At 45.8% G+C, this 24,972-nt stretch overlaps 1 protein-coding gene across 1 annotated transcript in view; it reads left to right on the top strand.

Moving 5' to 3' along the window:
* The window catches only part of TXNDC16 (thioredoxin domain containing 16), a 196,347-nt gene that overhangs the window by 135,268 nt on the left and 36,107 nt on the right, over positions 1-24,972 (top strand). Inside the window, exon 16 of the mRNA XM_030215380.1 lies at positions 19,296-19,429. Within this exon, the coding sequence (XP_030071240.1) occupies positions 19,296-19,429 (134 nt within the window). The remainder of the gene's footprint in view (positions 1-19,295; positions 19,430-24,972) is intronic.

Raw genomic sequence — 24,972 nt, 5'->3', positions numbered from 1 at the left:
CCCCCCCCCCCCCCGCATATCTGTCATCTCCTCAAAGCAAGCAAACCTATGAGCTGCTGCATCCACGTTCTTGTTCTTTATTGCCCATCTTCTGTGTACCAACTCTAAAGCTGTTTCAATTGGATAGGTCCTTGATGGCGAACCTATGACATGCGTGTCAGCACTGACACGCGTAGCCATTTTCGATGACACGCGGCGCCGCCGCAATGTGGTCCGCTCTCCCTCCTCGCTCCCGGAAACTAACCTTAAAGCCTCCTTTCACGTCGCAGCAAGCAGCAGCAGGGCAGGCCACTCCTTCCTTCCTTGTCCTGACCTCGCCTGATGTAACGTCCGCGAGGGTGGAGCACAGAAGGAAGGAGGAGAGGTCTGCCCTGCTGCTGCTTGCTGCAACGTGAAAGGAGGCTTTAAGGTTAGTTCCGGGCCTGGTAACGGGTGGAGGGGGGGCCCGGCGACCTCGGGTGGGCAGCGATATCGGGTAGGGGGGCCCGGGGGCGGTCCTAGTAGCAGTGATTTTTCTTGAAGTGACACACCACCCGAGTTATGCTCGGTGTTTTGGTGAATTTTGACACACCAAGCTCAAAAGGTTGCCCATCACTGGGATAGGTAGTGCCTTAAAAAGTAGAGGTCAAAAGTTTTTTTTGTTTTTTTTTACTTATTGGACAGCTTTTTTAATTTATTTGAAAGCTTCCCATATAGTCTAGATATAAATTTCATGAAATAACAATTGAATATCACTAACACATTTTAAGAAATTATTATAGCTGGTAGAAACAGCAATTTTAAACTCTGTATTTTGTGCTCATTTTTCTACATTATAAAAATAAATGTATACAATACAGATGGCCAAATTTCAGTGAGGATATCCTATTTCCTGATGGGTTCCTCTTAACTGTTGTTGTTGTTGTAATCTACCATGGGAAGCCTGGTGTTATAAAGTTGATGGAATATATTGAAATTAAATGGAAGTAGAATTAAACTCTCCTTTCATTGGGGCACACATAGAATCAGATCTTCATTATTATTTATTGTATTTGTATCCCACATTTTCCCACCTATTTGCTGGCTCAATGTGGCTTACAATGTATCTTTAAGGCATTTGCCTTACTAGATTAGATAAGTTTGTATTGCATAGAGAACATGTCTTGCATAGTAAGATGAAGTAAACAAATATGAGAGGATAACAATTTCAAGTATAAATAAGTGAGAAGTATTACATTTACAGTTATTGATCATTGTGGTATGCCTTGCTGAAGAGGTAGGTCTTTAGAGATTTCCGAAAGTTTGTTAGTTCGTAAATAGTTTTTAGGTTAAGCGGTAGTGCATTCCATTGCTGCGTGCACAGGTAGGAAAAACTGGATGCATGCGTTAGTCTGTATTTTAGACCTTTGCAACTGTTTTGTAGAAGTTTACCTTTTAGATACACAAATGGATTATTCTGTTTTGAACATGTTTCAGGGGGAAGTGGTTTTATTAGTCAAATATTTTGTTTCATGCAGATTTATTTTGTTTATACATAAACTAGTAAAAAAGGCCCGTTTCTTAACGCAATGAAACGGGCGCTAGCAATGTAATGAGTTCCTGCCATTAATGTTTCCATGGTTGTATTCTGAATATAATTGTTGTTTACATGTGTAAGATTTCTTTATATACAATATTTTTTGTGTAAACTGGGTTACAATGTGGTAAAAGTTTTCCTTGTTCAGGCCCTTCAATCAGTTTAACAGTCACATCAGAAGAGCTCCTTACTCGTGAGAATGCAATATACAGTTGCCCATGTGAGAGAGTGACAGTGTGTTTTACAGACAGTGTAAGAGAGAGATACACAGAGTGATTGAGTGTGTGTGTGTGATGTCTGTGTGTGTGTATGTGTGTGAGTGACAAAGTGATTAAATGTTTATCTTCCCTTCCGTTCTGTGCACTTGCCTCCACTGATGTTCGTACCTCCCTGTATATGATTGTTTGTTAGAGATTCAATCCACTCCACTTCCCTCCTCCAAGTTCCATTCTGTCTGATTGGTTCTTCGTTGACAGTGAGAGCCAATGAAACGCTGAACTACAGACTTACGAATCCTACACTGCCACAGTGCCATGGAGTCATCTTCAGAATGTTGGAGGTGCTTTTTATTATATAGGATGGGCTATATAAGCCCCTAATGCAGCCAATATTGGTTTTCTTATATTTTGTTCTTATGATAACTTATACTGTGCCAAAACTGAAAACTCTTATCTTTGTCTGGTCGGTAATAAAAGGAGCTCATTGTGAACACTATCTACCCTAAAAGGTTGTTTTGTGGCGGTATGAAGAATTGTGATATTGAATAAATAAGCGTATGTGTGTGTCCCTAGTCATGATGCATCCTAAGTTTATATAATCCTTTCAAGAAATCCAGTTAATCTTTTAATTTATTAGTGGAGCATAACCACAGAGGGTTGGTATGGTCGCATTTTTAATATGGTAATACTAGGGCCCAGCTAAGGAACAGCCAGGTTATTTTGAGTTAGTCTTCACTGGTGCCATCACTATCCAGCAGGTAGGCAGTGTCTTAAAAGATGGAGGATAAAGGATTTATTTTTTTTTTACATTAAAAGAAGGTAAATTTGGATGTAAGGATTGTTTGAAAGCACGTTCTCTCCCCGGGTATAGCCAGTTCTGCAAATGTTTGTTTTTTTTTTGGGGGGGGGGGGGGGGGCGCAGAGGTGTTTGAGAGAGAGAGCCTGTTGTTAAAAATTTACCAGCACACCACTGCTTGGTCTTCACCATGCAGCCCATCATTCTTGCTTTTTTACACTATTTTTTTTTTTTATGTAATCTTTTTATTAATGAATAAGTGCATATCACAAATGACAACCAAATTCTGTAACTTCAATACACCTTAGCCAACAGTATACACCATTTGGTATATTAACATCAATTTTTCATTTTCCTTAACATACAAAATAAATGCTCTTCAATAGAATGTGATGGTCATTACCTAAACATAACATAACTATTCCCAGCCTCCAATTACATCAGATATTTTTGATCCCCTAAACTCCCCTTATCCCCCCTCCCCCCCACCCATCATCGGTACAGAACATATCCTCACTAAATTCCTTTCCATTGTTCATACACATGCCATATTTTTTGGAATTGTTGTATTTGCCCTTTACGGATAGCTGTCAACTTTGACATTTGATAGAGATGGTGCAGTCTACCTTTTATTATCTGCATTTTGGGGACTTCTTTCTGTCTCCAGGCTTGAGCTAACGCTATTTTAGCTGCTCCCAGGAGATGGATAACCAACTTATGGCAATGTATAGGGCTCTTCCCCGGACGTGCATTCAGTAAGCAATACTGGGCTTGAGCTGGGTATTTTATCTTTAACATGTCAAATATCATATCTAGAATCTCGGTCCAAAACCCCTGAACCCGGGGACAATCCCACCAGATGTGCCAAAATGTCCCTCGTCCCCCACATTCTCTCCAACAGTCTGTTGTAATCTGTGGATAAATTTTATGTAATCGCATCGGCGTATAATACCATCTATACAAGATTTTATATCCGTTTTCTGCCAATGACTGGGCCACGGTCAGTTTCAACAGATGTCTATATCCAACCGCCCACCACTCCTCCGAGTACTGTGTCCGGAGATCCTCCTCCCATCTCCTCGTATAAAAGCCTTGGGGCGACGAGAGGAGGAGTAATGCTCTATACAGTCGTGTTATGCTACCTTTCCCATCTCCCCCTCTCATCGCTTGCTCCAACCCTGTCTCAGTCAGTTCTAGTTCATCCCTGGCTCATTTCAAAATGTAACTCCTTAAGCAGACATAAAATACCAGATCTCTTTCCTCTAGATCAAACTCTTCCTGTAAATCTTCAAAGGATTTTATTTCCCCATTACTCCATAGCTGTCCTAGTCTATCAAGCCCTTTCTTGGCCCATATTGAGTACGTTCTCTCTTCTTCTCCAAGGGGGAAGCCCGGTGCACCTCGTATAGCCGTCTGTAGAAAGTACTTTCTATCTGGAAACACCTTTCTCCTAACTTGGAGCCATGTATTTAGTAAGTGTTTGAGACCCATCGGGACTTTCCCTGCTGCTGCTAAGATCTCCCTTCCCGGGCCCCATAGTATGTCCCTCAGGTATCGGGTCCCCAACCACGCTCTTTCCCAATGTAGCCACTTCTTGCTGTTCCTTGAATCCCACCCCGCTAGAATCCTAAGTTGTGCTGCCTGGTAATACAGATAAAAATTAGGGACTCCCATTCCACCCTTTGCTGGAGTTTGAAACATCATACTCCTTCGTACCCTTGGTGGTCTCTTTCTCCAAATATATGCAAACATTTTCTTATTTAATTGTTGAAAGAAGGTTCGGGGAATCGGCAATGGGAGTGCCAGAAACAAGTACAGCAATTTAGGTAGAAGCATCATCTTTACGGCCTGAATTCTACCTAGCCATGTTATTGTTAGGCCTTCCCATCTGTCCAGCTCCTCGAACAACTCCCTCAGTTTCTTTGGGAAATTTTCCTGGACTATGTTCTCAATCCTAGATGTGACCATTATGCCTAGATATCTGATTGTTTTGGTTGCCCATTGAATTGGATATAATGCTTTCAACCTCTGGGCCTCATCCTGAGGCATGGTAAGATTAAGTATCTCTGATTTATTTACATTTATTTTAAATCCCGACATCTTCCCATATTGTTGCAACTCCTCCATCACCTGCCCAAGCGATTGTGCAGGATGAGCCAATGTCATCAGCACATCATCAGCGAAGAGCATAATCTTATGCTCTCGCTTCCCTCTAATTACTCCCCGTATATTCCCATGCTCCCTGATCTTCTTAGCTAAGGGTTCAATTGAGAGTGCAAAAAGCAGAGGAGAAACTGCACAACCCTGTCTCGTCCCTCTTCCCAGGTTCAGCAATTTCGTGTGGGAGCCATTTATTTTTAGCATTGCCATAGGGCTTGTGTATAATAATTGTAACCACTTTAGAAACCTCCCTCCCATTCCTATCTGTTCTAAGACTGTAAATAAAAAGGACCATTCCACTCGGTCAAAGGCCTTTTCCGCGTCAACCGAGAACAAAATTACTGATTCTGTCTCATCAGACGCCTGCTGGATGATATGCAAGAGGCTTCTGATATTATCAAACGTCTGTCTGCCCTCAATAAATCCCGCCTGATCCTCATGTATAATATGTGGTAACATTTTTTGCAACCTATTTGCAAGGATTTTAGTGAAGATTTTATAATCAATATTTAATAGCGATATGGGCCTATACGAACCACAGCTCATGGGATCTTTTCCCGGTTTCTGTATTAAGACTACTTCAGCCAGTCTCCAGGAATATGGTAACTCCCCTGCCTCATCAAAAGATGTTATTACCTTCAGCAACAAGGGGCCCAACCATTTGGCAAACATTTTATAGAAACGTGCGGGAAAGCCATCCGGCCCTGGGGCTTTATTCGTAGGCATTTTCCTGATCACTGTCTCAATTTCTTCTAATGTCATAGGGATTGACAAGGTTTCAGTCGCTTCTTCAGATAGTCTTGGGAGCCTGACCTCCTGTAGATATTTCTCTATATCTCCCTGGGCTGTTTCCTGCTCTGATTTATATATTTGGTCATAATAGTCCCAGAATGTTGTTTGTATCTCCTCTGCTTGAGTTAACAGTTTACCCGTGTCATCATATATACTCGATATATAATTCCTCTGAACTTGCTTTTTTAATTTGTTGGCCAACAGTCTACTAGCTCTGTTCCCAAATTCGAAATGTTCTTGCTGGGCTTGTTGCATCTGATGTGCTATATCTAATAATTGCAACTCATTAAGCTGGGCCCTATATTGTTGTAATTCCTGCAACATTTTTGTATCTGTCTGATCCCTTTTATGTGCTCTCTCACTGGTTTCTATCTTTTTTCGCAAGTCAGCCTCTTGCTCTATCTTTTTTTTGGTGGTATGGGACTGTAAAGCTATTAATTGACCTCTCAGGACCGCTTTCATGCCCTCCCACACGTGGGCTGGGTGCACCTCTCCCGTGTCATTATACTTTATATATTCCATAATATAGTTTTCTATTATAGGTATATTTTGTGGGTCCAATAACAATGCCTCATTTAATCTCCAGGGCTTTCGCCTTTTCTTCCGAGTATCTGATAGCATTGTTAGTACTACCATAGAATGGTCTGACCAGGTACATGGTTCTATCTCCACCTTATCTATTTTGGATCTCATGGTCACATCACCCAACCAATAATCAATTCTCGAGTATGTGTTATGTGTGGGTGCATAATGAGTGTAGTCTTTTTCTAACCCATGAGTGTCTCGCCATAGGTCCATGAGTCCCCATCTTGCCATCCATGCCCTAAAGGCCATACGCTCTCCTTTGGCATAGCTTTCTGCACCACCCGAATTATCCAATTGTGGGTTAGTTGTCAAATTAAAATCTCCTCCCACAATCAAATTGCCTTTGACATGATCCCGTAGGACCCGCTCCAGTTCTGCCAGGAACACCTTTTGGCCCTCATTGGGTGCATAAACACACAATAGTGTGTAGTACACATTACCTCTAGAGACTATCAGCAGTAAATATCTGCCCTTCTTATCTTTAACTGTTTTATGTATTATCCACGGGTGAGAACTCGAGAGCGCAATCAAAACCCCTTTTTTTTTTTTATCTTCTATACTGGATGCACAGATTATGTTGGGATAGTGTTTATGCTTTACTAGGTGTTCATGTTGTCTTTTGAGATGGGTCTCTTGTAGAAACACCACATCTGCCTTTTGGCGCAGCATTTCTCTGAACATCTGCTTACGCTTTTGCGGGGAATTTAAACCCCGTACATTTATGGTAACATATTTACACATGGCAGAATAGTAATATGATATCTAATTCACTGAGAACCTTAACGTGTACCAAGATGATAGTCCCTTTTCCCTCTCTTCCCCACCCTCCTCCCTCCAATAGCATAATACCCCAACCAATTTCAGCTTCCCCACCCTCCTCCCCCCTCCCCTCAACCTTACCCCATAACTTTAACATCCGATCCCACAATTAGGTCGGAACTTAGATGGGGGGAAGTGACCCTCTTGCCCTCTTCCACCTTCAAACTCAGCCAAACATTAACTTTTATCTAATAGCCCTCTAAGCACCCCGGGCATAATATCTTCGACCCAACTTAACTTTTCAACCATATGTCCACAGTTAAACAGACAGCCAGTTCCACTCGCCTCCTCGAGTGTACCGTTAGCCTTCAGCCGGCCATCTTTCACCCAGCCTCCCGCAAACCGGAAATCTCTCAGGTGAGGCGTCCCGCTGACTTCTGGCGTTGCAGACGCCTCTGGCCTACTCTCTGCCATTTCGGGTGGGTTCGCTGACCTTGGACTGGCCGTGAGGCAGCTGGCGTGGACAGCGGATCTGCCTGCTGATCTCCCTGGAGAATCTCGTGGGCCTCTGCTAGTGATTTTATTTGATACTGTTGTCCATCTTTGTAGAATGCTATCGCAAACGGGTATCTCCAACGATAGCGAATCCCCAAGTCTCTCAATTTGGTAGTAAGTGGCTTAAGATCTGCTCTACGCTTTAATGTGATCGCGGCCAGGTCCTGATAAATTTCTATAGGGTACGAGTCCCATTGGAAGTCTGTTGTTTTTCGAGCCGCAGCTAATACTCGTTCTTTTAATTTGAAGTCCTGGAAACATGCAATTATGTCCTTAGCGAGATTTCGTCTATTGGCTCCCAGTGCCCGGTGGGCCCGTTCCAGGTTTACACTTTCTGGTGGGATCGGGTCAGCTGAGTCCGCTAGTATAGCACTCACAATCTTTTGTACCACCTCTTCACTATTTTGGTAAGTCGGGGTCTCAGGTATTCCACGAAATCGGAGGTTATGGCGTCTACTCCTGTTTTCCAAGTCCTCCAGTTTATCATTGATTGTTTGTTGCCCTAGCCGTTCATCGGCTATTTGTCTCTCCAAAGAGCCCAGAGTCTCCGCATGGTCATCCAGGCTGTTCTCCACTTCCTCAACTCTGTGGCCCAGCTCCTTTATCTCTCCTCTGAGATCGTTTCCAAGAGTAGCCAGCTCTGAGCGCATCGCTTTCAAATCGGCGCGAATCTCTTGAATCCAGCCACAGAGTTCTGGTAGTCCAGCGCCCTCCGAGTCTCCGCGGCCTTGTGTTGCAAACAAGTCCCCCGAAAACGGGATCTCCGCTGCCATTTGGTCCGCTGTCTCCTCTAGCGATTGAGGCGCCATATTTTTTTTGGACCCGTCGTTCGCGAATGCGAACTGTGAAAGATCGACGGCGTCCGCCCGCTTCTGCATGGCCCTGACGGGATCTCTCCCCTCCGCTAGTTCTGCCACTGTTTTTTCCCGGTTGCACGTTGGGCTTTCACGCTCGAAAACGCTAATTATTGCGGTGGGCAGTCGGGAGCACGGCACTTAAGCGGCCATGTTCTCCGATGACGTCACTTCCTCCTTTTTTACACTATTTTAAGAGTAGTTTGACTACAAAGGAAATATGTGGCAGCTCATAAGTACATAGGTATTGCCATACTGGGAAAGACCAAAGGTCCATCAAGCTCAGCATCCTGTTTCCAACAGTGGCCAATCCAGATCACAAATACCTGGCAAGATCCCAAAAAGTACAAAACATTTTATACTGCTTATCCCAGAAATAGTGGATTTTCCCCAAGTCCATTTAATAACAGTCTATGGACTTTTCCTTTAGGAAGCCGTCCATACCTTTTTAAAACTCCGCTAAGCTAACCGCCTTTACCACATTCTCTGGCAACGAATTCCAGAGTTTAATTACACGTTGAGTGAAGAAACATTTTCTCTGATTCGTTTTAAATTTACTACATTGTAGCTTCATCGCATGCCCCCTAGTCCTAGTATTTTTGGAAAGCGTGAACAGACGCTTCACATCTACCCGTTCAACTCTACTCATTATTTTATAGACCTCCATCATATCTTCCCTCAACCCCTAATAGTTGTACTATAAGACTTCTGCTAAGGGTTGAGTAGCACCATTTTAAACCCAGGCATGACCAGGGATAGCTCCTGCCTCCCACTAGACTCCAGGGAAAGTGCTACCTCATACTGGAGAAGGATGTTAAGATGGTGGGGGGGGGGGGGGGGGGGGTGCAGTCTACCTTATCTTCCTTCTAGGGGGGGGGGGGGGGGGTTCTGTTTTAGGCACTAACCTCTTTTAGAAGTTTCTTGGGATCACTGGGCAAAAGAACTCCGCCTTATCCCACAAGTGATTTGGTCTCTTCCTCTCTCGCCTGCATACCATATGGTCTCTCAAGCATTCCCCCTACCCCCGCATACCTTTTAAATAGCAGATTTTCACCAGCAGCGAGCAGCAACTAATACACACTACATTTGTTAGCTCCACAGCATGTATCAGTTGCTGCTCGCTGCAGGCGAAGATCTGCTGTTTACAAGGTATGCAGGAGAGAGAGTTGTTGGGAGTTTTCGGCTGGTGGAGCTTGGGAATTCCTGCCAGCCTCATCATAGGTGTGCTGCTACTGGGTGGACTTGAGCACAAAATGGGTGGGCCTGGGCCCACCCGAGCCCACCCTTGGCTACGCCACTGATGAATCTGTTTCCTCGTTAATGAGGACTGTGTTGACTTTCAGTTCTTATAATGAAGGCTGAGAATGTTTTACCTACATTACAGAGTCAATTACAGAATTAGTCTGGTAAATGTTTGGAATCTAGAAGATTCTGGCTGCCCTGATTAATGATGAAGTTTATATGGCTAGAAAAGTTAAGAATCTAGAGAACTCTGGGGTCTTTTTTACCAAGTTGCGGGAAAAGGGCGCTGCGCTAGCGGTGGGGGCTGTTTTTTCTGCAGCCGATAAAAGGTGAAAAAAATGGCCACACGGTGAGGTAACTCCTACCTTGTGGCCATGCGGCGGGGAGCACTTACCTCCACCCATTGAGGTGGCGATAAGGGCTCCCACCAGTGTGCAGCGATGCCTGATTATCGTCGCACAAGACATTTCAGTGGGTTTTCTTTTTTTCCCTGAAAGTGGCGCGTGCTCAGGGCGGGACTACTGCCAGCGGTCACATTGGATCGGTGGTAGTCTCGGAAGAGCGATCGGTAAGCCCGCATTGGGCTTACCGCCACTCTGTAAAAAAAACCCTCTATGAGGTATTTGTATTTGAGACTGTTGAATTTCCAAAAGCATCTGTTTTTTTTCTTCAGTGCATTTATTGAAAACCTATTTTGAGGAAATTCTTTTATTGTCAAAAGAAGCTTTTCCACCAACAGCCACATTTCTAATAAATCTAAGATATTACCTCTATAGGATAAACCCTTAGGGGCTGCTGAGATTCTAAATGAGGAGGAATTATCTCAGGACAGCTTAGATCTGACTGCTTATCTGGAAAAATCTGATTCTGAGACTGTGACTTGAGAGACATTAATAGTGGCTTTCTTATTTCCTCAAGACCGTCACCATATTTTGAAGTTATATTTTCATTGCAGACAAAAGCTTTTTATGGGTCAGAAGATATGGATGGTTCTTGATTTAATTAAAAGTACACAAGATTGTAGAAAGTTATTTCTTCAGATGCGGCAACAAGTGCTTGCAATTGGCACCAAGTTTATTTTGAGATCTCCTTGCAAATATTGTGTGTGGGTGCTCAGAAATTTATCTTTTTTAACCCTAAATCTGTTGAAATCATTTCTGGAAGTGAAGAAATCAAAGACTCCTAAACCTGCAGGCGAATAAGAGTAGATGAAGTTTTTCAATAGATAGGTTCTCTGTCAAGTAAGTCTTTTATAGGTTTTCATGTTTACCCTTGTTTCAGGAGTTTTTTCCTTTTGGATTTCTTTTCTTTGTTGTGTACTGACTTAGCACTAATATTTCCCCCTATTTTTTTGTTTGTTTGTTTTGCCTTATAAAATATAATATTGCCTCATGGTGCTTTTCTTATCAAGTAGATACTTGTAATATTTTGTTAAATGCAATAAATTAAACAAAAAACCTTTGAATTGTTCAAAACACAGCAGCCTGCTCTATTTACAATATGTTGCACTTTAATAGTGCAACCCCTCTGCTAATTAGGCTTCATTGGTTACCTTTAAAAGCTAGAGTCTACTTCAAAATCTGTGCTTTTATTCATTTAATAATTTATGGAATGGCCCTGTTTAGTATAGAGCTGTCTGGTTTTGCAGATCAGCCAGCTTTGTATATATAACTTATTCTCTTATTTATGATCTAGTAGGGCAATTAGCTAGCTTGTGTTTTCTTGACTTTTACAGGGACAAGTTAACAGACAGGTTTGCTTGGCCTAAAATAATGGGCCATAAACTTTAAAAGCTCTGTTTCTTTCAGACAGACTCTGAATTAATACAGAGACCAGGGCCGGTGCTAGGGTTTCTGGTGCCCTCCCGCAGCCTATTAGTTGGCGCCCCTACCCATCCAGGGGCAGGATCACTATGGCTCTGCCCCTTCAGTAGTCACACCCACAGTAGCCACACCCATTTTACCAGCCATGGCATCATTGAAAATATTACACCAGTATAGAAGAAAAATAACTTGTGGTTTTTTTTTTTGTTTTCATTATAATTAATTTGTTAAAGCTGTTACAGCTCCAGTATACCCAAAATGACAGAAACCAAATTAGCATACAGACCAAGAATTAGGAGAACAGACAGTCTTGCCAACTCTGAAAAACAAAATCTCAGAACCTAACAAACAGATCCCTATTCATGCATTTGACCTTGCAGTCACACATGCAGAACAGATAGCCCCTCTTCAAATTCTTCAAAAACTAACCTGAAATCCTAAGAAGTTAGACTGTGCATGCAGCACAATACCAGAAAAACAGAAAGAAACACATTGCTATATATTGCAAAATAAGATAGCAGATGCAAATTCTCAACGTGGACATATTCCAAACACTAAAATGAAAATAAAATGATTTTTTTCTGCCTTTGTTGTCTGGTGACTTTGTTTTTCTGATCATGCTGACCCAGTATCTGATTCTGCCACTATCTGTCCTCTTAACTCCGTTTCCAGGGCTTCCTTTCCATTTATTTCTTTACTTTCCTCTTTTCTTCTTCATTTCTTGCTCTACATCCATAAGTAAAAGCTGAGTCCTCCGCAGGCTTGACTGTCCAGTGGATCTGGATAGGCTTCTGCCTATTTTCTCCATCCATGTGCAGTTTTTCTCTTCTCTTCCTTTTCCCTCATCTCATCTCCTTCCTCTCTCTCCCCTCCCCTCCATCCATGTCCAGTATTTTTGCTCTCTTCCCTCCATCCATGTCCAGCATTTTTGCTCTCTCCCCTCCATGACCTGCATTTTTCCTTTCCCCCCTCCATCCATGTCCTGCATTTTTCCTCTCCTCCCTCCATCCATGTCCAGCATTTTTCCTCTCTCCCTCCATCCATGTCCAGCATTGTTCCTCTCTCCCCTCCATTCATGTTCATCTCACTTCCTCTCTCTTCTCTCCCCTCCATCCATGTCCTGAAACACTCCTCTCTCCCCACCATCCACCCATGTCCAGCAACTCTCCTCTCTCCCCTCCCCTCCATCCACCCCTGTCCAGCAACTCTCCTCTCTCCCCAGGCCTCAGCTCTATCCACCCATGTCCAGCAACTCTCCTCTCTCCCCTGTCCTCCCCTCCATCCACCCATGTCCAGCAACTCTCCTCTCTCCCCTGTCCTCCCCTCCATCCATCCATACTCAGCAATTCTCCTCTCTCCCCTGCCCTCCCCTCCATGTCCAGCGATTTCTCCTCTCTCCCCTGCCCTCCCCTCCATGTCCAGCGATTTCTCCTCTCTTCTTTGCCCCCATCTTCCCCTCCAATTCATGTCCACCTGCTCACCCTCTTATCCCCCCCAACATCCCCCTTTTTGTTCCTGCCACCCTGCGTGGTTTAAATCTTTTATTTACTTCAGTCGCAGCGGCCGCGTCAGTGAAAGCCGTGCCCCTCTCTAGCTTTCCCTTCGTTCCCTCTCTTCTTCTGACGTCATTTCCTCTTTCTGCGAGGGCAGGACACTGAGAGGGACTGAAGGGAAGGCTAGAGATGGGCAGGGCTTTCACTGACGCAGCCACTGCGATGGAGGTAAATAAAAGATTTAAATCCCCCAGGGTGGTGCGGGCGCAGGCAAATGAGGGCTGTGGGAGGTGAGGTAAGCGGCGGTAAGCGTGGCTTGTGGTGCTCTCCAGAGGTCGGCGCCCCCCTGCCATGGTTACCGGGTTGCGCCGTCCCTGACAGAGACACTCTCAGTGAAGGACAAGTATGAGTGTTAAGTATTTGGGGGGGGGGGGGGTTGCAAAGGGCAAATGTTGGATAATTGGGGAAAATACCAAAGAAGCAGAATTATGTGAAGGTGACCTTAGAGGTCAGAGTTGAAGAATACCAGATAAGTAAGAGAGAAAATATAAGGCATTAAGTGATTGGACAAAATTAAGCTTCAGCAATCTGACAAGCACATCTTGTGGCAGTCAGATTTTGTTAAGCTTCCAGGGAAATGCACAGAAACACCAGAGAGAGATTTTATTTTTCCTTGTACTGAAATTTAGATTGATATAAATAAGAATTCCATTTTCTGTAATACTGGAATAAAATAATTTTTATTGTAACCATTTATTTACTCTAATAAATTTTAGGATTATTATAAAAGAGAAAAACTCTGGAGTGTTTTTCCTTTGCCAGAAGTGCTTTGTTTCCGTCTCTTCTGAAGTTGTTTAGCTCCTCCTAGAGGCAAGATGGGGGGGGGGGGGGGCGGCTATACAGCTCCTAAATACATGCAGGCACTCATAGAACTTCCCTTGCGTAATGCAGCCTCTGGAGCAAGAGATTGTCTTATACTACGATTCCCTAGTTGCAGAAATATTGTTTATAAATCTGTTCTATCAACGGACTTTACATACTTGGGCACGAAATGGTGGAATTCATTAACAAAGTGAATTAAACATTTATTTATTTGTTGCATTTATATCCCACATTTTTCCACCTATTTGCAGACTCAATGTGGCTTACATAGTACCGTGATGGCGATCGCCAATTCCGGTATGACAGGTATAGAGTGGTATTGTGTATTTTCCTTTTTATTCGACTGTTATTCAGCATTCATGTTCTATATATATTACCAATTGTATATGTATTCTGAAATGACATAAGTCATGACGGATAAATTGTAAGCCACATTGAGCCTGCAAATAGGTGGGAAAATATGGGATACAAATGTAACAAACAAATGAATAAATAATCAAGGAGGAAGAGTTAGGTTTTGTCCAGTTCTAGTATTGGTTTAATTGTGTTGCAGGATTCAGGCATTTAAGTTGGATCGTTAGGGTATGCCTTTTTGAACAAGTTGGTTTTTAATGATTTCCGGAAGTTTGTTAGATCATGCATTGTTTTCATGACGTTTGGTAGTGCATTTCATAGTTGCGTGCTTATGTAGGAGAAGCTGGATGCATAGGTTGATTTATATTTTGCAGCTTGGGTAGTGGAGATTTAGGTATGTGCGTGTTGATCTTTTTGTATTTCTGGTTGGCAAGTCTATGAGGTCTGCCATGTATACTGGGGCCTCACCGTGAATAATTTTATGAACCAGGGTGCAGATTTTGAATGCAATTCGTTCTTTGATCGGGAGCCAATGCAATTTTTCTCGTAAGGGTTTGGCGCTTTCGAATCTCGTTTTTCCAAATATGAGTCTGGCTGCGGTGTTTTGGGCAGTTTGGAGTTTCTTAATGATTTGTTCTTCGCATCATGCATAGATTCCATTGCAGTAGTCTAGGTGACTTAGTACCATTGATTGTACCAGGTTACGGAATATTTCCCTCAGGAAGAAAGGTTTACTCGTTTGAGTTTCCACATTGAGTGGAACATTTTCTTTGTTGTAGTTTTCGCTTGGCTTTCTAGCGTGAGGTTTCGGTCGATTGTAACTCTGAGAATTTTCAGTCTGTCTAAGACAGGAAGGGTGCAATCTGGGGTGTTTATATTGGTGGGTTTGCTCGTGTTGTATTGGGATGAGAGGATGAGACAGTGTGTTTTTTTCTGCGTTGAGTTTTATTTGAAATGCATCTGCCCATGAGTTCATGATTTGCAGGCTGAGTTTGATTTTGTTTGTGATTTCTGTTAGATCGTGTTTGTATGGAATGTATATCGTGACATCATCTGCGTAAATGTAAGGGTTAAGGCCTTGGTTGGATAAGGATTTTGCTAGTGGGATCGTCATTAGGTTGAAAAGGGTCGGTGATAACGGTGATCCTTGGGGGTACTCCACATTCTGGTTTCCATGGTGATGATATGTTTGAATTTGATATCACTTGGTATGTTCTTGTGGTTAGGAAACCCAGGAAACCCTTGATCCAACTAAGTACACTTCCACCAATCCTGAAGTATTCTAGGATGTTTAGTAATATTTTATGGTTTACCATGTCGAACGCAGTAGACATGTCGAATTGTAGAAGAAGTATGCTTTTGCCAGTTGCAATTTCTTGTTTGAATTTAGTTAGGAGAGTAATTAGTACTGTTTCGGTGCTGTGGTTGGAACAAAATCCTGATTGTGATTCGTGTAATATTGAGAATTTGTTTAAGTTATCGGTAAGTTGCTTGGTTACCATGCTTTCCAACACTTTGACTACCAGAGGGATAGATGCTACTGGGCGGTAGTTGGTGATTTCATCTGCTTTTTTCTTTGTATCTTTAGGTATTGGGGTGAGTAGTATGTTGCCTTTGTCCTTAGGGAAGAGTCCATGTTGCAGTTTAGGTGAAATGAGAGGTCTGCTATGAAGCGTTGAGGGGTGGATTTTATTAGGTAGTTGGGGTGAGTCTTGGCGAACCTGTTAATTGCTTGGATGACAAATTTCATTGGTAAGGAGATCGAAGTTTGTCCAGATTCGGTCTGCTGGATATTCACCGAGGATTGGATCCAGGCATTCAATGAATTTTTCGATGTCGGTGGTATTCTGTGGTAATGTATTTCTTAGGTTTACTATTTTCTCGTTGAAGTATTTAGCAAGTTTGTCTGCAGATGGGGTGTCTTTGTTGGTTGTGGTAACCAATGTGGTATCTAGTAACTTGTTCACGAGTTGATATAGTTTGTTTGTGTCTTTGTAGTCTGGCCCTATTTTGGTTTTGTAATAAGAACTTTTGGTTTGTCTTATTGCATATTTGTATTTTCTTTGCATTTGTTTCCATGCGTTGAGTGTGTGTACATCTTTTATTTTTTTCCATGCTCGTTCAAGCCTCCTAGCTTGTGTTTTTATTTTTTTCAGTTCTTCGTTATACCATGGTGTTGAGTTGTGTCTTTGTGAGGTTCTTGTTTGTAGTGGTGCTATTTCATCTAATATGCTTCTGCATCTGTTATCCCAATCTAGGAGATAGTGTATCGAGTCAGTTTGTGCTGTCCATTCGTTATTGTATATCTGTTGCCAGCATATTTCAGAGTCCATTTGTCCTCTCGGGTGTAGGCTGAGTGTTCTTGTATACGGTATGAGCTGTTTTTTCGCCATTGTAGGGATAGGTTTAATTTGTAGTGGTCTGACCATGGTGTGTCTGTCCATTTTGTATCTGATAGTATTAGGTTCTGATCTGTGGACAGTTTGTGTGTGATAAGGTCAAGTGTGTGCCCTTTGACATGGGTTGCTTGCATATGTGGCCAATTAATGCCCTATAGTTGGAGGAATTCCTTGCATTCTTGTGCATTGGTAGAGTTAGGGTCTTCTAGGTGCAGGTTGATGTCACCTAGTATATGTAGATTGGAGTTAGATACACAGGTGGTTGATATGAAATCCATGAAGTGTGATTGGCATTCGTTCCAGTTACCTGGTGGTCTGTAAAACAAGACACAGTTTAGGTGGTCAAGCAAGGTTGTACGGTATTCTGACTGAGGCTATTTCAAGTTGGGGTGTTATGGACTCGGCTACGGTTACTGCGGTGAAGTAGGATCTATGGATTAGTGCTATGCCTCCGCCTCATTTTTCTTTTCTTGTCCAGTGAGTGATTTTGTAACCTGGGGGGCATAGATCTAGAATTATGGGGTCCTTTTGATCGTGGATCCAGGTTTCATTGATGAATAGTAGATCGAGGTTGTCTGACTTGATCCAATCTGATATTTTTTTGCTTTATTAACTACTGATCTGGCGTAGATGTATCCCACTTGAATGTTTTGGTAGGGGTCAGCTGTGTACGGCGTTGTGTTGATTTTTGTTAGTTGCCTATTCTCTTGTAGTATGGGTTTGTTATGGCCTTTCTTTCCTTTGTGTTGATGTTGTCCACGTGTTGGTGATCTTCCATTGTTTTGGTTGTTGTCAGTTTGGTGGGATGTGTTGTATCTAGACAGTCTAGTGAGATTGTTTATTGTGGGTATGATGTTGGTTTCTGTGAGTGGGGTGGCTAGTGTATGGTGGATCAGGGATATGGAATAAATTATTAGGAGCAATTTGACGGTGTTCATTGTGGTGTTGATTCTCTTTGGGCTTCTGGAAGGCCGCATTTGATGGTTATGTTGTAGGGCTTTGTTCTTTGGGATGGTGTCTATGGAGGTCAGAAGTAGTTCTGAGCCCCTTATAATATTGGTGAGCGGGGGAGTACATAAGTACGTAAGTAATGCCACACTGGGAAAAGACCAAAGGTCCATCGAGCCCAGCATCCTGTCCACGACAGCGGCCAATCCAGGTCAAGAGCACCTGGCGAGCTTCCCAAACGTACAAACATTCTATACATGTTATTCCTGGAATTGTGGATTGTTCACAAGTCCATTTAGTAATGGTTTATGGACTTGTCCTTTAGGAAACCGTCTAGCCCCGTTTTAAACTCTGCTAAGCTAACCGCCTTCACCACGTTCTCCGGCAATGAATTCCAGAGTTTAATTATGCGTTGGGTGAAGAAAACATTTCTCCGATTTGTTTTAAATTTACTACACTGTAGTTTCATTGCATGCCCCCTAGTCCTAGTATTTTTGGTAAGCGTGAGCAGACGCTTCACATTATTGGTTAAAAATGACTGACTAATTTACCCACAATTAGTTGTTCAGATATATTTCCCATAGATCTGAGAGGTAGAGCTGTTTCAGAGATTGGAGGTAGAAGACTGATGGAGAGGTGACTTTAATTCAGGGCAGTTGAGCCGGCAGAGGTAGTTCAAAGCTGGGTGGTCGGAACGTGCAGGCATTTCATCGCCGTGCCTCAGTTCCGCAGAGACTGTCCTCCTTGGTTCTTCCGTTTCTCCTCGTTTGTTCCCCCGGCATCTCCACCGTCACAGTGCCCAACTAGGCACTCAACCGCGTGCGATCGCGGCCACGCACGCCCATGCGCTCCCTGACTGGGGCGAGGCCTGGACGCCTCACCTTTCCTGGCTGGGCGATTGAGCGAAGGTCGAGGCCAAGGGCACACCACCTCTGCTCCGGTTGCCGTACGCTGCTCGTCCGCTGCTCACCGTTTCGCGCCATCAATATAATCATCTACAGTTCCGCAAATCTTTGAAATCACATCTCTGTAAAAAATTCTTGTCAAAAGAAAACTAACTTTCCTGCTTAATTTCTATATAATGTCACATTGTAATTTCTGTATCCTATTTAATCGATTACTTCCTGTGCTAACCTTTCAATGGTATTGTACTTATATCTCCCTTGCACTAATTTTAATGCTCATAATAATTTTATTGCACTGTTACTACTATTACCCTTCTCATTCTGATGATTGTTCTTTGCTGTACATTGTAGTCAACATTTTCATCTACACCCTTGCTGTAATGCTCCCAGTTTTTCAACTTGTAGTAACTTACTACACAGGTGCTACTCTGATCCTTTCCACTGTTATATTGATTATTTTGCTGTAAGCCACATTGAACTCAAGATTCCTTGGGATAATGTGGGATATAAATGTTACAAATAAATTATCTAACTTGTGGTGTGTTACAAAAATGTGCGGTAAGGAGAAATAATGCATTATGTTACCATTTAACATGCATTATTTGGTAAAAATTGTTATTCCCTTAACGTGACTTTTGAAAATTACCCTTCAAGAGTATCATAGCCTGCTAAGACTGCAGTTTTCTCCAGGAACAATGTGATTATAGCTGGAATATTTTTCTTACCGCCCCTTTTACAAAGGTGCATGGTAATGCTAACATAACCTATTCACTTTGAATGGGCTGTGTCAGTGTTACTGCACCTGTAGCCGCTAGCGCAGCTTTGTAAAAAGGAGGGTTAGTTTAATTCCACTGGTTTTCAGTTTGTTGGAAATCTTTTTGGTATTCTTGGAAAATAAAAATGATATATGCATGTTTCATGGATTCTTAGCATCTAACTCCTGGATAAGAACTGTGTTTCCTTTTCATTGTTCAGGAGCAGACTTCCTTGTCCTTTGAAGCTGACCACAGTTGAGGATGTGGAGGGATATTTAAGTGGACAGTTCCATCAAGCTTTATCACACTGCAATATCTCAGTTTTAGGAATATTTAGTTCAGATATGAATGAAGGTAAGTAGAACATACAGAATGAAATTACAGTGTACATGAAGGGGCATTTTTGATACAGCATCTAAGTCCAACTTTGGAAGTTTTCAGCAAAATGTCCAAAATCCAACTAGAAAAGAAGGTCATTTTCGAAAAAAGAAAAACATCTATCTTTTCTTTTTGAAAATAGCATTTTGAACAAGGATTTGTGCTTTGTATGTTTTGCTTTTTGGACCATTTTCAGAACAAAAAAAAAAATTAAATGAAAAACATAGAAAATCAAGACATTGGGAAGTTGGAGGGGCCAGCATTTTTACTAGACTGGTTCCCCAGACATTCCATGAGAGCAGTGAGGCACCCTAGGGGGCACTGCAGTGGACTTCATATAAAGGCTCCCAAGTACACATATCACCGTTGCTCCCTTATATTGTCTGCTGAGCCCCCCCAAAACCTACTCCCCCCAACTTTACACCACTACAATAGCCCTTATGGGTGAAGAGGGGTACTTATATTTATTATATTTATTTATTTGTAATGCTTATACCCTTCACTTTCCCACTCACTAGCAGGTTCAGTGCGGCTTACATAGTATATCAGGTTAACAAAGTAACATAGAGTGGATGCAGCTGTAATATAGTAAGTAAAGAGGTGGTCGTTTAGATGTGGATAGGTAAGATGGGCAAGAAAGGAGGATGGTAAAGGTGGGGGAGTGGGAGGAGAGTGTATATTGCGATTAGCGTGTTGTTAAGTATGGGAGAATGTATAGGGAGGGGTAGGAAGAGGGATGTGTTAGGATTAAATAGGGAGCATATTTCAGGTTCAGTCTTCATAGTCTGATCTGGGTAGCGCAGATGGACTCATAGTCTAAGTCAGGTTATTTGTGTATTCTCCGAGGACAAGCAGGCTGCTTGTTCTCACGACTGGGTGACGTCCGCGGCAGCCCCCACCAACCGGAAAAAAGCTTCGCGGGACGGTCGGCACGCAGGGCACGCCCACCGCGCATGCGCGGCCGTCCTCCCGCCCGTGCGCGACCGCTCCCGCCAGTTCCTTTTTTTCCGCGTCTGGAGAGAGTCGTGCCTCGCCGCTCTCTCTGTTTCAGCCGCCGGATTTCGATCGCGTTTACGCGGATCGTGCTTTTTCTTTGTTTTGTTTAGTTTGTTTAGTATACCGTCCGGTTTCTTTTTAAAGAAGAAAAAAAAAAAAAAAAGAAACCCTGCGCGTGTGGAGCACGCGCTCCCTTTTTCCCTCGCTTCCAGCGGGGACGCCGCATTACGGCCTAGTGGCCGCACGGTCGTTTTCCTTTTCGTGGTGTGATTTCAGCCACCATTGACGACTTTGACTTCGCCGACGCGATTTTTCCGTCGATGTCCTCAAGGGTCCCGAGTGGATTTAAAAAGTGTGGTCGCTGCGGCCGGCCGATCTCGCAGACCGACACCCACGCTTGGTGCCTCCAGTGCCTCGGGCCGGAGCACAATATCAAGTCGTGTTCCCTGTGTCTCGGTCTCCGGAAACGGACTCAGGTTGCGAGGCAAGTTCTGCGGGACCGTCTTTTTGGAACTTGCGCCGGCCCCTCGACGTCGACCTCGACGGCATCGGTATCGACGCCCGGTCCTTCGGTACCGGTATCGATGCCCGAGACATCGGCACCGATGGCATCGACCCCAGGAGAACAGGTCCCGTCGGCCCGCCGGTCCGCTGGCGAGGGTAGAGGTGAGCGGCCGCGTGGGCAGTCGGCCCCGGTCACTCCCTCAGCCCGTGGCCCTCGGGACCGAACCCTGTCTGACCCGGCTCCCCGGGACCGAGGGGGATCGTCCTCCTCCTCCTCCATACCTCCCGGCACCGGTGACGCGCATCGGAAGAAAGACAAGAAGCGTCGTCACCGGTCGCCCTCGGTGCATCCGAACATCGGAGAGGAGGCGGCGCCGAAGCGTCATCGTCGAGAGGAGAGGTCCCCGTCGGTCGTGGAGGTACCGACGCGTCAGGGTTCCGGCACCTCGGTGCCGTCTCCTGGCCCCCATCAGCTTCTGGCACCGACACCCCTACCGGCCCCACCGCCTTTCCCGGCAGCGGGCCTGGACGAGTGCCTCAGAGCCATCCTTCCAGGGATCCTGGAAGGGCTGATGCGCCAGGCTGTGCCGGCGCCGGGGGTGTTTGCGCCCTCGGCGCCGATGTCTGTGGCGCCGGTGAGCTGTAGCCCGGCGCCGGGGCCGTCGACACCGCCGCCGCTTGCGGCGCCGGTCTCGACCGCCACGCAGGTGGAGTCCCCGTCGACGTCGATGGAGGGAGCTCCGTCCCCGCCGGCGCGGGAGTCCACCGCTCGACGACACCGAGACCTCGGTGCCTCGACGTCGAGCCGGGCCCGGTTCAGGACTCAGCTACATGAGCTTATGTCCGATACCGAGGATGAGGACTCGTGGGGGGAAGAGGAGGACCCTAGATATTTCTCCTCAGAGGAGTCTACGGGCCTTCCCTCGGACCCCACGCCTTTACCGGAGAGGAAGCTCTCACCCCCCGAGAGCCTCTCCTTTGCCTCCTTTGTGCGGGATATGTCTATCAGCATTCCCTTCCCCGTGGTCTCTGTGGAAGAGCCGAGGGCCGAGATGCTCGAGGTCCTCGACTATCCATCGCCACCTAGAGAGTCCTCCACGGTGCCGCTGCACAATGTCCTCAAGGAGACACTGCTTCGGAACTGGGTGCGACCGTTAACTAACCCCACCATTCCCAAGAAAGCAGAGTCCCAGTACAGGATCCACTCCGACCCAGAGTTAATGCGGCCCCAATTGCCCCATGACTCGGCGGTCGTGGATTCTGCTCTCAAGAGGGCACGGAGTTCGAGGGATACCGCCTCGGCGCCCCCGGGGCGGGAGTCTCGCACTCTGGACTCGTTTGGGAGGAAGGCCTACCAATCCTCCATGCTCGTGACCCGCATCCAGTCATACCTGCTCTATATGAGCATTCACATGCGGACCTATGTGCAACAACTGGCGGACCTGGTCGAGAAGCTCCCGCCGGAGCAGTCCAGGCCTTATCAGGAGGTGGTCAGGCAGCTGAAGGCGTGCAGAAAGTTCCTGTCCAGGGGTATCTATGACACCTGTGACGTGGCATCTCGTGCTGCGGCCCAAGGTATAGTGATGCGCAGGCTCTCATGGCTGCGTGCCTCTGACCTGGACAACCGCACCCAGCAGAGACTGGCCGACGTCCCTTGCCGGGGGGATAACATTTTCGGTGAGAAGGTCGAGCAGATGGTGGACCAACTGCATCAGCGGGAAACCGCTCTCGACAAGCTCTCCCACCGGGCGCCTTCAGCATCCATCTCAGCAGGTGGACGTTTTTCCCGGGCCCGGCAGGCTGCACCCTATTCTTTTGCAAAGCGTAGGTACAACCAGCCGGCCCGAAGGCCTCGTCAGGCACAGGGACAGCCCCAGCGCGCTCGTTCCCGTCAACAGCGTGCGCCTAAGCAGCCCCCTGCGCCTCCACAGCAAAAGCCAGGGACGGGCTTTTGACTGGATCCACGGGAACATAGCCGCCCTCAAAGTGTCCGTACCGGACGATCTGCCGGTCAGGGGGAGGTTAAAATTTTTTCACCAAAGGTGGCCTCTCATAACCTCCGACCAGTGGGTTCTCTAAATAGTGCGGTGCGGATACGCCCTGAATTTGGCCTCCCTGCCTCCAAATTGTCCTCCGGGAGCTCAGTCCTTCAGCTCCCATCACAAGCAGGTACTTGCAGAGGAACTCTCCGCCCTTCTCAGCGCCAATGCGGTCGAGCCCGTACCACCCGGGCAGGAAGGGCGGGGATTCTATTCCAGGTACTTCCTTGTGGAAAAGAAAACAGGGGGGATGCGTCCCATCCTAGACCTGAGAGGCCTGAACAAATTCCTGGTCAAAGAAAAGTTCAGGATGCTTTCCTTGGGCACCCTTCTGCCAATGATTCAGAAAAACGATTGGCTATGTTCCCTGGATTTAAAGGATGCATATACTCACATCCCGATACTGCCAGCTCACAGACAGTATCTCAGATTCCGCCTGGGCGCACGGCACTTTCAGTATTGTGTGCTGCCCTTTGGGCTTGCCTCCGCCCCACGAGTGTTTACAAAGTGCCTCGTGGTGGTGGCGGCGTACCTCCGCAGGCTGGGAGTGCACGTGTTCCCATATCTCGACGATTGGCTGGTCAAGAACACCTCGGAGGCAGGAGCCCTCCGGTCCATGCAGTGCACTATTCAACTCCTGGAGCTGCTGGGGTTTGTGATAAATTACCCAAAGTCCCATCTCCAGCCAACCCAGTCTCTGGAATTCATAGGAGCTCTGCTGAATACCCAGACGGCTCAGGCCTTCCTTCCCGAAGCGAGGGCCAACAACCTCCTGTCCCTCGCTTCGCAGACCAGAGCGTCTCAGCAGGTCACAGCTCGGCAGATGTTGAGACTTCTGGGTCATATGGCCTCCACAGTTCATGTGACTCCCATGGCTCGTCTTCACATGAGATCGGCTCAATGGACCCTAGCTTCCCAGTGGTTCCAAGCCACCGGGAATCTAGAAGATGTTATCCGCCTCTCCACCAGTTGCCGCACTTCACTGCTCTGGTGGACCATCCGGACCAATTTGACCCTGGGACGTCCATTCCAAATTCCGCAGCCCACGAAGGTGCTGACGACGGATGCATCTCGCCTGGGTTGGGGAGCTCATGTCGATGGGCTTCACACCCAGGGTCTGTGGTCCCTCCAGGAAAAGGATCTGCAGATCAACCTCCTGGAGCTCCGAGCGATCTGGAACGCGCTGAAGGCTTTCAGAGATCGGCTGTCCTGCCAAATTATCCAAATTCGGACAGACAATCAGGTTGCAATGTATTACGTCAACAAGCAGGGGGGCACCGGATCCCGCCCCCTGTGTCAGGAAGCCGTCGGGCTGTGGCGCTGGGCGTGCCAGTTCGGCATGCTCCTCCAAGCCACATACCTGGCAGGCGTAAACAACAGTCTGGCCGACAGACTGAGCAGAGTCATGCAACCGCACGAGTGGTCGCTCCATTCCAGAGTGGTACGCAAGATCTTCCGAGAGTGGGGCACCCCCTCGGTGGAACTTTTCGCCTCTCAGACCAACCACAAGCTGCCTCTGTTCTGTTCCAGACTTCAGACACACGGCAGGCTAGCGTCGGACGCCTTTCTCCTCCATTGGGGGACCGGCCTCCTGTATGCTTATCCTCCCATACCTTTGGTGGGGAAGACCTTACTGAAGCTCAAGCACGACCGCGGCACCATGATTCTGATAGCGCCCTTTTGGCCCCGTCAGATCTGGTTCCCTCTTCTTCTGGAGTTGTCCTCAGAAGAACCGTGGAGATTGGAGTGTTTTCCGACTCTCATTTCGCAGAACGACGGAGCGTTACTGCACCCCAACCTTCAGTCTCTGGCTCTCACGGCCTGGATGTTGAGGGCGTAGACTTTGCTGCGTTGGGTCTGTCGGAGGGTGTCTCCCGGGTCCTGCTTGCCTCCAGGAAGGATTCCACTAAAAAGAGTTACTTTTTCAAGTGGAGGAGGTTTGTCGTTTGGTGTGAGAGCAAGGCCCTAGAACCTCGTTCT

Source organism: Microcaecilia unicolor, chromosome 9 (assembly GCF_901765095.1).
Source record: "Microcaecilia unicolor chromosome 9, aMicUni1.1, whole genome shotgun sequence".
Taxonomy (NCBI): Eukaryota; Metazoa; Chordata; class Amphibia; order Gymnophiona; family Siphonopidae; genus Microcaecilia; species Microcaecilia unicolor.
The sequence above is the reverse complement of the archived record's forward strand: the minus strand, read 5'-3'. Positions and strand labels throughout refer to the sequence as shown.